The sequence below is a fragment of the Lactuca serriola genome, chromosome 2 (assembly GCF_051521515.1).
Source record: "Lactuca serriola cultivar US96UC23 chromosome 2, Lser_US96UC23_V15, whole genome shotgun sequence".
In the NCBI taxonomy this organism is placed as follows: domain Eukaryota; kingdom Viridiplantae; phylum Streptophyta; class Magnoliopsida; order Asterales; family Asteraceae; genus Lactuca; species Lactuca serriola.
The window spans coordinates 209,498,943-209,512,196 of record NC_136409.1 but is presented as its reverse complement, the minus strand read 5'-3'; the positions used below and the strand labels follow the sequence as shown (position 1 = coordinate 209,512,196).

The window sequence follows — 13,254 nt, the reverse complement described above, 5'->3', positions numbered from 1 at the left end:
ATTTCTTAGCAATCTATTTTAACTACAAGTAGTAGCTCAAGAATCCAATCTTCAAGCAATGCGATCGAAATCCATTTCTTCATGATTAGATTCAGCTCACTTCTTCCCATAAGCTTCCTCTCTTTTCTTCGATCCTACAAAACATCAAAATGTAATCTTATAACATCATGTATTAAGAATCTAGAATAGGAACTTAAAAGAGTTAGATAATGGATTTTACCTGAAGTAGAGCCATACGTCTTGACTCTCCCATCTCTTAGATCTCTCAGGTAGTTTGCGCAACTTCGTCTCCAATGCCCCTTCTCTTGGCAATAAAAGCAAATGGGCTCCTTTGGTACAACACATTGGACAATCACAAACTTAGTTCTTTCTGGACTTCCAATGTTGCCTGTGTCCATTGAAGTTTGGGAGTTTGATTCACCAGACAAATTTGCTTGACCAGCATGCCAAATCATTGCTGATCCAGCAGCTATAAGCAAATAGGTGAGATCAATGAGGGTCACGTCGTGATCCATCATATAGTACTCTTCTACAAACTTACTATACGATTCAGGAAGTGACTGAAGAACCCAGTTAATAGTCAATATTTCTGAGATATCGACACCCAACATCCTTAACCTATCAATGTGCGGCTTCATCTCTAAGACGTGTGCACACACAGACTTTCCATCTTCATGCTTAATTGCCAAGAGGGCTTGAGTGAGCTTGAACTTTTCAAGCCTTTGAACTTGTGGGGTAGGGATAATAATTGGAGGAGGTGGAGGAAGTGAAGCATGATCTCTTGTTCCTCGATTATATCGTGGAACATCATCTTCATTTGGAAAGCTTGTTCCATGGGATTTGGGAAGACCATGATTGTCAGAACTAGACATCTACAAAACGGGAGAAAAGTCAAGTTAAGTTTATTAGAATTCTTGATGTAACACCCAAATGAAACATCAAGCTAGGATCCAACACAATACTCTACAACCTAGAAGAGGGATGTTGTAATCTAGTTGCGGAATATTTGAAGGTAGGTAAATGACGATCTACCAATTTCCACCATGAAAAACGAAAAGGAAGTTTAAGTTTTAAATGAATTGAAACTCCTAGATCTTTTGAGATTCATTGAACTTTTCAGTGACATGTTTAATTTCGATTATGCCCTACAATTTGTGACTGGGATGCCGAGGATCACAAATAAGGTGTAAATAACCATACGAATCACGTGGTGCACCCAATGCTACTATCACCTAATCAATGTGCCAATTAGCCACACACGCTCCATTGATCTATGATAAGCATCGAGCCACCCTTCGCCACCAATGTCATCCCCAAATTAGTGTGCCGGTTAACTACACACGCTCCACTAACGTTTGACAAGGGTACGAAGTGTAATTCCATGGGTTAGCATACAATTTCAGATTTTGCCTAAAGTAACTATGATTTGGGAATTTGTATAAGCATTTAGTTACTTTGTACTTCATTATACTTATAATGGAAGGTTTCTGTCCTATCTTACCCGTTCGGCTAACGACCCTCCACTAGTCAAGAGTGCGGTGGGTAAGAGTGGATACCCATTCAATCGTCATTTTATAGGCAATTTCCTTAAACACCCCTTATAGACCAGCTTCGTGAATGATGCCTACTAACGGTAAGACTGACTTTTACTCATATATATATATATATATAATATTAGACTTTTAATGTTGTGTATATATATATATATATATATATATATATATATAGGGTGTATTTTACACTTTTAAAATACTAGATGGTTTAATTTAGTAAATTATACTTTTAATTTAATTAAATGTAAACCAAAACTTTATGGGTTTATTAAATCTCTTTTAATCATACACTTTAATTAATTAACAAAACCATAAGGGTGTAATTTGAACCTTTTTCAAAATACTAGGGTTTTAGAATTTAAAATTTCATCGGGGTGACTCGTCGAGTTCCTCCGATTCTCGTTCAAACTTTAAGGCCACCCGTCGAGTTCCTTCCTTGCAACTCGACGGATACACACACATACATATTCTAGAGAAAACTCATCTGACTCGCCAAGTTGTTCATCCAACTCGTCGAGTTCACGACCATCTTCATGTGACTCGCCGAGTCCATTCAGTCCTCTTTCCATACATACTTGCTTTGAGCCATGCAGCGACTCCAAATCACAGATCCAAGCTTCTAGGGCATGCTTATCATGTAAAGTTGCAAACTTTACGTGCATGCATGGCTTTAAAGGCTCTAAATGCCTATTTTAAGTCCTTAATGGAACTTCATGCTCAAGAGGGACCTTAATCATGACCAAAACTGAAACTTTATGCTTCTAGAATCCAAGGAGGGTCCAGATCTGAAGTTACAACCTCAGATCTAGCCCACAACTCATCTTTCCAACTTAATATCTCACCAAAACCCTAGAACTCAACCAATAGAAGAGATTCACAAGAAAAAGGCGATGTGGTTACCTCCAAAAGATGATAATTGAGATAGGAGTTGATTCCCACACTCTACTTGCTCCAAACTCCTTCTCCTCCAAGCATTCTCCCTCCAAAGATCCTCTTTTCAAGCTTCAAACACACAATGGGAACACACACATACATACGTATTAGGGTTTTAAGGAGCTCTCAAAAGACTGCAAAGAGGCCAAAGGAGGCTGAGGCTCCTTTAAATAGAGGTGCAAACCCCGAGATTTAGGGTTTCATCTGCCAGCTCCTACTTGCCGAGTCCCAATATAGACTCGTCGCGTAGGTCACTTAACACGCGATCTCATCTCGCTGCTACTCGACGAGTAGGTCAACCAACTCGTCGAGTAGAGATTAACCCAATAAATCTTATTTAAACAATACCTGAGAATCGGGGCGTTACAACTCTCCCCCACTTGAACTAGACTTCGCCTTCGAAGTCCGCTGGAATAAACAATGTCGGGTAATGCTCGCGCATCTCCGGCTCCGGCTCCCATATCCACTCGGATCCCTTCCGATGTTCCCACTGTACCTTTACTAAAAGTATTTCCTTGTTCTGCAAAATCTTCTTCTTCATTTCCAAAATAACCATAGGCCTCTCCACATAGTTCAGGCGCTCATCGACCTAAATGTCATCCAACGATACCACTGCCTCCTGGTCCACAATGCATTTTTGCAATTGCGAAACATGAAATGTGTTGTAGATCCGGCTAAGCTCCTCCGAAAGCTGTAGCCTATAAGCCACCCTGCCAACCCTGGCAACAATCCTGAACGACCCAACGTAAAGGAGACCTAATTTCCCCTCTTCTTGAAGTGGATCACACCCTTCCAGGGTGAGACCTTTAGAAGAACCATGTAACCCACCTGAAATTCCAGCTCAGTTCGGCGTCGGTCGGCATAACTTTTCTGCCGACTCTGAGCGGTCTGCAGTCGCTGTCTAATTTGCTGTATCATCTCGGTAGTTTGCAGAACTACTTCTGTCCGACCCATCACCCTGTGCTCAACCTTGCCCAGCAAACTGGGGTCCTACACTTTCGCCCATACAACAGCTCGAAAGGCGGGGCGCCAATACTGGAATGATAGTTGTTGTTGTAGGCGAACTCTGCAAGCGGTAGGATATTTATATATGATCTTTCTACCTGTCATAATGTTCCTATTTGCCATGTTCTCAAAGTTCTTGCTATAATATTGTCATAATGTTCCTATTTGCCGTGTTCTCAAAATTCGAACTATGAAGAGGGATGCCGTAATCATAATCGATCTTTGAGAATGCAAACAATAAATATATCTTTGACTAAATTCAATTAAAATTTCTCGATCTAAGCTTTTAGATTGGAAACGAAGTACAACATTCTCTCCCTTAATTATAGCAAAAACGACTTTTCAACCCCTGCAACTCTGCAAAGTGAAACTTTTGTTTTTCTATAATTAATATTGCCAACTTGCAATACTTAAAATAATAATAATCATGCTCCTACTAACATGATGATTATATCCATTCCAACATAACATTTATACTCCCACTAGCTTTGACACGTATTCAGAAAACAGTTGGACTTCTAGAAGATAATACTTATTGACTTCCAAAGTTCGTATTTCCAATACGATGTGCTTCGATAAGCCTTTTATCTAAGCTTCTCAAACTCACACATCTTTCCTTAGACAACTCATATATGTGTCTAAACTAATTCAAAACTTATATTACTAAGTCCCAGATGTTCAGACTAATTGTCAAATCTCACAATTCGAACTATGAAGAGGGATGCCGTAATCATAATCGAATTTGAGAATGCAATTTACATAACCGCTATCTCCTTAAAATCTATCTTAGTGAAAGTGTTTCCTCACAATCATTTCCATGAAGGAGAGAAACCTTATGACACTTAAATTTTATGGTGCTTGTGTTCCTATCCATGAAATTTTTCATAAGCATAATCATAAGATAATGTTTGTGAAAAATTCAAACTCTTATGGACAAAATTTGTTCATTCTTAATTTATTGCCATCAAGAGTCCCACCATTGCTTCCAAGTTATTCAACAGCTCACCTATGTCGGTCAATGTACTTTCATTGAACAAGGTGTTTGCCGTTATGTAGTCAATATATAACTCATATGCATAAGTAACTTTACTGGAATGACACATAAATAAAATTTTGTCAACACGATAGGTTATAAACCTCAAGTCGTGTGCTAGCGTTTAATTGGTTCACTTCTTTATTTGTTCTTGAAACTTTTCAAGATCTCTAGACTCTCATTTACCTCTTGACATGTTATATTCTCTAATCAAGAAACATTTCTTGACAAAAACAAATATCCAAGAGTTAGTGTGTGTCGATATCAAGACAAAACCTACACGCAAATTGGTACTAGCTGGTCTTTGTCTTATTCAAGACATCATAACTTAGCAAAATATGCAAGTGTAAGAACATTCATACTTAAGATTATGTCACTCAAGTCATAATCTTGGAGTATGACTCTAAGAATTGATTTAGAAATGAAGTACGATACATCTTATTGACTTAACCACTACAACAATTCTCAATTCCTCTTATTAGCCAAACCAGTGCACTAAGGTGTCCTTAGAGGACGAATTGTGATATGGCTCTTAATCATTAAGACGATCATAAACATGATACAAAAATACGCTTCCTTCTTCTTAGGTTGGAGATACCTTTTATCTTTCTGCCTTCATTGATTCTTCTTATTCATTCTGTTGTTCATCAACACTTTTCAATGATTTAGAACCATGTTTAATCCTATAAGCATGATCATATTCACTAATCTTTTAATAAATATGATGAATAATCTTTTTGATATTTATGATGGACTCAACTAGTGCACAACATTGTGAACCCAATCTTCTAGTCCCTTACTTGACTCTTTGTCAAGGAATTAGTCTTAAATTTTCTAAGTACTAAGATTTCCATACATCACATGACTTAAATCATATGATTTCAAGCTTCTGTACAATTGAAATTTGGGCAATGAGAATCTTTCCTTACTTAGAGAAATTCGACACTTCCATAAATAACATAACTAAGAATCACATCCATTTATAAAAATACACAAACATCAATTTTTCACAATGATTTCACTGCAAGGATATATATAAACAAGACAAACAAAAAAATTTATTTTATTCATAAAAGCAGCGGAAAACATGTCCTTACAATGCAAAATCAATTGGAAAACTATGCAATCAAATATTCCTAACAAATCTATCATAACTTCCTAAGCTCAAAATCCGATCTTCGAATCCATGTGACCGCAATCCATTTCTTCGTGATCATACTCATCTCGCTCCTTCATCAAGCTTCCTCTCTTTTTTATGATCCTGCAAAAACATCATGTATTAAGAATCAATGAATAGGAACTTAATGGAGTTAGATAGTGGACTTTACCTGAAGTAGAGCCATACTCCTTGACTCTCCCATCTCTTAGATTCCTCAGGTGACCGGGGCAGCTTCGTATCCAACGCCCCTTCTCTTGGCGGCAGAAACAAGTGGCTTCTTCTGGAGCGACAACAGAAGCATGGTTGGTTGAATTACCAGACAAATATGCTTCATTACTTTGCCAAATCATTTCTGATTCAGCAGCAATAAGCATGTAAGTTAGTTCAATGAGGGTTGTGTCAAGATCCATCATATAATACTCTCTTATGAACTTATTATATGATTCAGGGAGTGACTGAAGAACCCAGTCTACAACCAAATTCTTTGGGAAAAGTTGCACCCAACATTATCAACCTATTGATGTGTGATCTCATCCATACGACGTGAGCACATATGAGTTTTCCATCTTCATGTTTCATAGCCAACAGGGCTTGAGTGAGCTTGAACTTTTCAAGCCTTTGGACTTGTGGGTTAAGGAGAACAATAGGAGGAGGTGGATGAAGTGAAACATGATCTCTTGTTCCTCGATCGAATCGTGGAATATCATCTTCATGTGGAAAACTTGTTCCAAGGGATTTGGGAAGACCATAATTGTCATACTTTGACATCTACAAAACGGGAGAAAATTCAAGTTAGTTGATTGATTGAGTCCTTAATAAAACACCCAAATGAGATATTAAGACTAAGACCCAACACAATACTCTACAACTTGGGAGAGGGATGCTGTAACCCAAATTGCAGAACATTTGAAGGTAAGTGAATGACGATTCACTAATTTTCCACCATGAAAAACGAAAACGAGATTAAGTTTTAAATGTATTGAAAAACTCCTAGATCCTTTGAGATTCATTGAACTTTTCAATGGCATGTTTAAATCTCGATATGCCCCTCGATTTGTGACTGGGATGCAGAGGATCACAAAACAGGGTGTGCATAACCATGCAAATATACATGGTGCCCCTAATGTTACAGTCACCTATTCGATGTGCCGGTTAACCACACACGCTCCACCGAACTATGACAAACATCGAGTCACCCTTCGCTACCTTTGCTTAGAACACATTTAGTGTGCCGGTTAACCACACATGCTCCATTAACATCTTAGCAAGGGTACAAAGTGTAATTTCATGGAATTGCATCAAATTCACTTTTGCCTAAAGTAACTAAGATTTGGGAATTTTATAAAACATTTAGTTACTTCACAGTTCATTATACTTTTAATGGAAAGGGTTTGCCCTATCTACCCGTTCGGCTAACGACCTCCACCAATCAAGGAAGCGGTGTGTGAGAGTGGACATCCATTAAACGAACATTTTATGGGCCATAACCTTATACCCCCTTCATAGATCGACTTCATGAATGATGCTTACTAACGGTAATACTAACATTTAAGTTATACATATATAATATTAGACTTTTTAATTTTATATATAATATAATGGTGTATTTTACACTTTTTAAAATACTATGTGGTATAATTTAATAAATTACACGTTTAATTTAATTAAATGTAAACCATATCACTATGAATTTATTAACTCTCTTTTAATTATACACTTAATTAATTTAATATAACCATAAATGTGCAATTTGAACTTTTCAAAAATTAGGGTTTTAGAATTTAACATTTTAAAATTAAACTTTTAATTAAAATTCAAATTCCAGAACTTGAGGGCAAGTTTTGAAACATTTCAAATCATTAGGAAAATCTTTTAATTTGAAATTTTAAATATTAAAACTTTGATTTAATAATTATCCCAAAATTAAACAATTAATTTGAATTATCAAATCTTGAAGGATTATCTATTAAATTAACAATTAATAGAATTATCCCAAAATTAAACAATTAATTTAATAATTATTTCAAAACTTTTTGTTCAAAACGGAACGTTTTATTAAACGCTAAAAGTTAAAAACACTCGCACCTAAATACTGCGTGCCGAAGAGGTCCTTATATTAATTTTGTTTAATGTTTTTTACATACCCCCAATTGAAATAATAAAGAAAAAGTGTCAAAACGAGCCCTTGAATGCTTCAAAACCTCAAGAATCCATGTTGTCCCATTGAAAAACCCTGCTTGGGTTTAGAATCACGAGCACCTAACCCTAGTCATGATCGCCAAACTTGATAGAATCGGGGAAAGCTTCACCGACTGATCGGAAAAGCTACATACATTTTCCTGTTAATCTAGGTATTCTTTTCTTTTCTTCGAAACTTTTTTCGATCATCGACTGTCGTACTTCTTATATTTTAGAAAGATGATTATATTCTTTGTTCCTCGCGTATTCCTCCAGCTACTTTTAAATATGAGTAGTTGTCGTTGTTTTTCCCCTTTTCTTAAATCGTTTTGATTTTCATTGAACATCCTGCAGCAAATTCAATACTTGCATGTGGATCATTCTGATACGTGGTTATCATTATTTGTGTATTGTTCGAACTTGAAATTGTGAAGATAAGGGTTGTTTGCCTTTTGGGTTCATTCAATATGTTTTGCTTTAGTTGTCGCGACTATGTTGTATTTGTAGAAATTTCACCAAATGCATCTAAACTCGTGTTCGATGAAATTAAATGTGAAGCATGGCTCTGATTACCTTGGGCTGTACTGATTAGAGTAGCAAAACATTGTTAATTGCTTCATTGACTGTTTGCTTGCCCTTTTTTGTGCTTTTCGTTTTGGACAAAACTTGGGATTTGATATATGTTAAGGCTTTAAACCACAAATATATTGTAGAAGGGCTGAAGCATTAACTTTTCATGGTTCTCTGTTTCAGCATTGTGCATATTTGGTAGTGAAGAGGTTTTGAAAGAAGCTGTATGTATTGATACCAATGGACACTTATTGTAACAATAACGGTGTCATGGAATCAAAATTAACACCAGATCTAAGTGAGGAATTCCTAGAGGATTTCTGTAAAAAAGCATCAAGATCCTTTTTCAAACAGCATGGCCTTATAAGCCACCAGATCAACTCTTACAATGAATTCCTCAAAACTGGAATTCAAAACGTCTTTGATTCATTAGGTGAGTTCAATGTTGAGCCTGGATATGACCCATCTGGAAATGAAACCATAAGGAGACGTGCTTCAGTCAAAGTTGGAAAAGTCAACCTAGATAGACCAATGTTTTGGGCAGGTGATAGCTTCTCAACAGAAACTGGTAAAGGATACTTAATCCTCTTACCCAAACATGCACGCCTTCAAAACATTACTTATTCATCCAGGATGAGTGTTCACATTCATTTTCAGGTTAGTAATAGTAAACATCTGTGTTTTCCTTCAGTTTCTCTTATTTCAAGTCATTTCTAGCTTTGTGATCTGTAATGTAACAAACATTTTAGGTATATACTGAAGAGCTGGTTAAAATCGACACTTTAGAAGCTGGAAAAGAGCTTATTGAAAAGAAGGTTTCATTTGATGATAGTAGAGAAATCACAATTGGCAGATTGCCTGTTATGGTCAAATCTGACTTGTGCTGGATGAATGAAATGGAGAAAGGAGACTGTGAGTTTGACTATGGAGGATATTTCTTAATCAAAGGAGCCGAGAAGGTAACAATATTACCATTTACCCCCTCATTTTATGTTCTCAAGTAAAAATTAGTTTGAAAATGGTTTATATCTACTTCTTGGATAATACATCTTATTGCAGACTTTTATTGCACAAGAGAAAACTTGTCTGAAGAGACTTTGGTTGGTCAACAGTCCAATCTGGACAGTCAAATACCGGTCAGTTTCTGGAAGGGAAAGGGTGTATGTAAAGCTTGTGGACACTCATATTAGAGGGGGTGGAAAGGTCATTACTGTGTATTTGTTTAACTCAGTAGAGATTCCTGTATGGATGCTATTCTTTGCTCTTGGTGTCACCTCAGACAAAGAAGTTATTGATTTAATTGATGCTGATGCTAATGACAACACTATCATGAACACACTTCTTGCATCAATCTATGATGCTGATCAAAAGTCAAAGGACTTTAGGAAAGAGGGGAAAGCTTTAAGTAATCTTTCGTATGCACTCAAGCAAAAATGGACCTATGCACCTAAAGGAACATTCAAAAACTGCATAGAAGATTTATTATTTCCAAATCTTCATGGGTTCAACCGAAAAGCTAGGTTTCTTGGGTACATGGTGAAATGTCTTCTAGAAGCTTATACAGGTCGTAGGAAAGTTGATGATAGAGATAGTTTTAGAAGCAAAAGGGTAGAATTAGCAGGAGAGCTACTTGAGAGAGAACTTAGAGTTCATTTAAAACATGCTGCTAGAAGAATGGTGAAAGCTTTACAAAGAGACCTTTGGGGAGATCGGCCTTTACACCCAATTGAGCATTATTTGGATGCTTCGGTTGTTACTAATGGGCTTTCAAGGGCGTTTTCGACCGGTGCGTGGGTCCATCCTTATAAACGGATGGAAAGAATTTCGGGTGTGGTGGCCCACCTTAGAAGGGCAAATCCTCTACAGATGATGGCTGATATGAGGAGGACACGTCAGCAGGTTCAGTATACAGGAAGAGTTGGAGATGCTAGATATCCGTAAGTAGCAATATTTTTTTTTTTTTATCTTTTTTAATACTTTTTGGTTTTGTAAGTTAATTGTCTAAGTTTTTCAGGCATCCATCACATTGGGGGAAAATCTGTTTTATGACTACTCCAGATGGAGAGAACTGTGGGTTGGTGAAGAATTTGTCTAGTGCTGGTATTGTGAGCACAAATGTCCAAGAAAATCTGGTTGGTATATTAATGGAGTCTGGAATGAAAGAATTGGTTGATGACACGTCACCATTATTTGGTGGAAAACACAAAGTTTTTGTCAATGGAGATTGGGTTGGAATTTGTGATGATTCTGCTTCACTTGTTGATGATTTCAGAAGCAAAAGGCGCAGAAAGGAAGTTCCTTATCAGGTTCCCACTCTCTCTATTCCATTCCCATTTTTTTTTTCTTTTTTGTCCTGTTCATATCAGTCCCATTCCAATGCATGTCAAACAAAGTACAACATGTTCTGACATGAACTGAATTTGTTAGGTGGAGATAAAGCGAGATGAGAAGAATAAAGAAGTGCGTATATTCTCGGATGCAGGAAGGCTCATGCGACCTCTTTTATGTGTTGAGAATTTAAAAAACATTAAATCTTTAAAAACCGGAGATTATTCATTCCAAAGTCTTGTAAACAACGGAATCATTGAGCTCATTGGAACTGAAGAGGAAGAAGACTGCTACACAGCATGGGGAGTCAAACACCTTTTTCAAAAAACTTCACCTCTTTACACTCATTGTGAACTCGACATGTCATTTCTCTTAAGTTTAAGCTGTGGAATAATCCCATTCGCAAATCACGATCACGCGAAACGTGTCCTTTTTCAATCTCAAAAACACTCCCAACAAGCAATCGGATATTCAACCACAAATCCAAACATTCGAGTCGATACCCTTTCACATCAACTATTTTACCCTCAAAAGCCGCTTTTTCGCACGGTTCTTTCCGATTCTCTTGCAACACAGAAACACGGGAATAATATTAATGGCAATGAATATTACAATGGACAATGTGCGATTGTTGCTGTGAATATCCACTTGGGATATAACCAAGAGGACTCGTTGGTGATGAATCGTGCTTCTTTAGAACGCGGGATGTTTAGATCAGAACATGTTAGGAGTTACAAAGCGGATGTGTCTAATAAGGAATCGTGTGGGAGTGGGAAGAAGGGAAGGTTTGATGATGATATAATATTTGGGAAAATTCAAAGTAAAATTGGACGTGTTGAGAATCTTGATGAAGACGGGTTTCCGTTTGTTGGTGCTAGATTGAACAGTGGTGATATTGTTATAGGAAAGTATGCTGAATCAGGGGGTGATCATAGTATTAAATTGAAACATGGTGAAAGAGGATCAGTGCAGAAAGTTGTATTGTCTGCTAATGATGATGGGAAAAACTTTGCTACTGTTTCCTTGAGACAGGTAATTTTCTCCCTAAACACCAACATATTTATATTTCTTACAAAACCTCTGTTTCATAATTTCTTGATTTTATCAGGTACGCACACCAAGTCTTGGTGACAAATTCTCAAGTATGCATGGGCAAAAGGGCGTTTTGGGGTTTTTGGAGTCGCAAGAAAACTTTCCTTTTACAATAGAAGGAATAGTCCCAGATATTGTAATAAACCCGCACGCCTTTCCTTCTCGACAAACGCCAGGTCAGCTTCTGGAGGCCGCGTTAGGCAAAGGGATCGCCATGGGTGGCCCACTAAAATACGCGACCCCTTTCTCCACTCTCTCAGTCGATGCCATAACCAATCAACTTCACAGGTAAATAAAATAAACAATTAGTTTAATTTATCCGGTCATCACTTAATGTCTTAATCCATTCAGCACAAGTGATTGATTGATTGATTGATTTTTCAGGTGTGGATTTTCAAGATGGGGAAACGAGAGAGTTTACAACGGGCGAACAGGGGAAATGGTGGAGTCGTTAGTGTTCATGGGCCCCACATTTTACCAGAAGCTGGTCCACATGTCGGAAGACAAGGTGAAGTTCCGGAACGTGGGCCCGGTCCATCCGTTGACACGTCAGCCGGTGGCGGACAGGAAGCGGTTTGGTGGGGTGAAGTTTGGGGAGATGGAGAGGGACTGCATCATAGCGCATGGAGCAACTGCTAATTTGTATGAGAGGCTTTACACGTTGTGTGATGCTTCACATATGCATATTTGTAGGAAATGTAATAATATGGCGAGTGTGATTCAGAGGTCGGTCCCACGTGGGCCCAAGATCCGTGGGCCGTATTGTCGGGTTTGTGAGTCGGTTGAGGATGTTGTGAAGGTGAATGTGCCGTATGGGGCCAAGTTGCTTTGGCAGGAGCTTTTTAGTATGGGAATTGGTATTGAGTTTGAATCTGAGCCTTGCTGAAAGAAAGATATTTTGTATTGCTATCTATGATGCTATGAATTAGGGTATGTATGTATGTATGTAAGTGAAATATGGTAACTACTCGTTTTGGTGCCCTAATGTAATGCTATGTTTGTTGCTTTTTAATTGTTTCTCTTCCTTCGTTTGTTACTTGTGGGCATGAAAAAAAGTTTAAAAAAGGAAATTTTGTCTTAATATTGTTTGTTGGTAAATCACGTGGTTGTTAAATATATACATAAGTTGTATTATTATTTATATCAAATGGAAAATTGTTTACAAATTTTCAATTTTAAACATTTCTTAAATAAAGTCATTCATTAGTCAACATTATTTTTAAAAAAGAGAAAAAAAAAGAAAATTTTCTTAATCACCTTTGATAAAATTACCAAAAATTGTGAAAATTCCAATTTTAACCAGCAAAACCAAAGTTGAGTAGGTCTTGCCTTTAATCTCGGGCTGCAGAATCGTGATGTGTCTATAAAGATGCTTCATTCAAAGTCTTAAATCCTAAACAAAA

General features: G+C 37.2%; 1 protein-coding gene across 1 annotated transcript; it reads left to right on the top strand.

Annotated features, from left to right (window-relative positions):
• The first annotated feature begins 7,832 nt into the window (after positions 1-7,832).
• On the top strand, positions 7,833-12,863 carry LOC145088345 (DNA-directed RNA polymerases IV and V subunit 2-like). The gene is made up of 8 exons (XM_079026624.1): positions 7,833-8,034; positions 8,615-9,088; positions 9,181-9,390; positions 9,491-10,368; positions 10,446-10,737; positions 10,859-11,791; positions 11,868-12,139; positions 12,236-12,863. Exons 2-8 carry the CDS (start codon positions 8,672-8,674, stop codon positions 12,735-12,737), a joined length of 3,504 nt encoding a protein of 1,167 aa, XP_078882750.1. The 5' UTR covers positions 7,833-8,034; positions 8,615-8,671; the 3' UTR covers positions 12,738-12,863.
• Positions 12,864-13,254: the final 391 nt, after the last annotated feature.

Bases quoted from the DNA above. Each gene is read 5' to 3' on its own strand.
- LOC145088345 (XM_079026624.1), top strand. From the start codon at position 8,672: ATGGACACTTATTGTAACAATAACGGTGTCATGGAATCAAAATTAACA. The intron at 9,391-9,490 runs GTAACAATATTA...ATCTTATTGCAG, and splicing joins TAATCAAAGGAGCCGAGAAG to ACTTTTATTGCACAAGAGAA. The intron at 10,738-10,858 runs GTTCCCACTCTC...TGAATTTGTTAG, and splicing joins GAAAGGAAGTTCCTTATCAG to GTGGAGATAAAGCGAGATGA.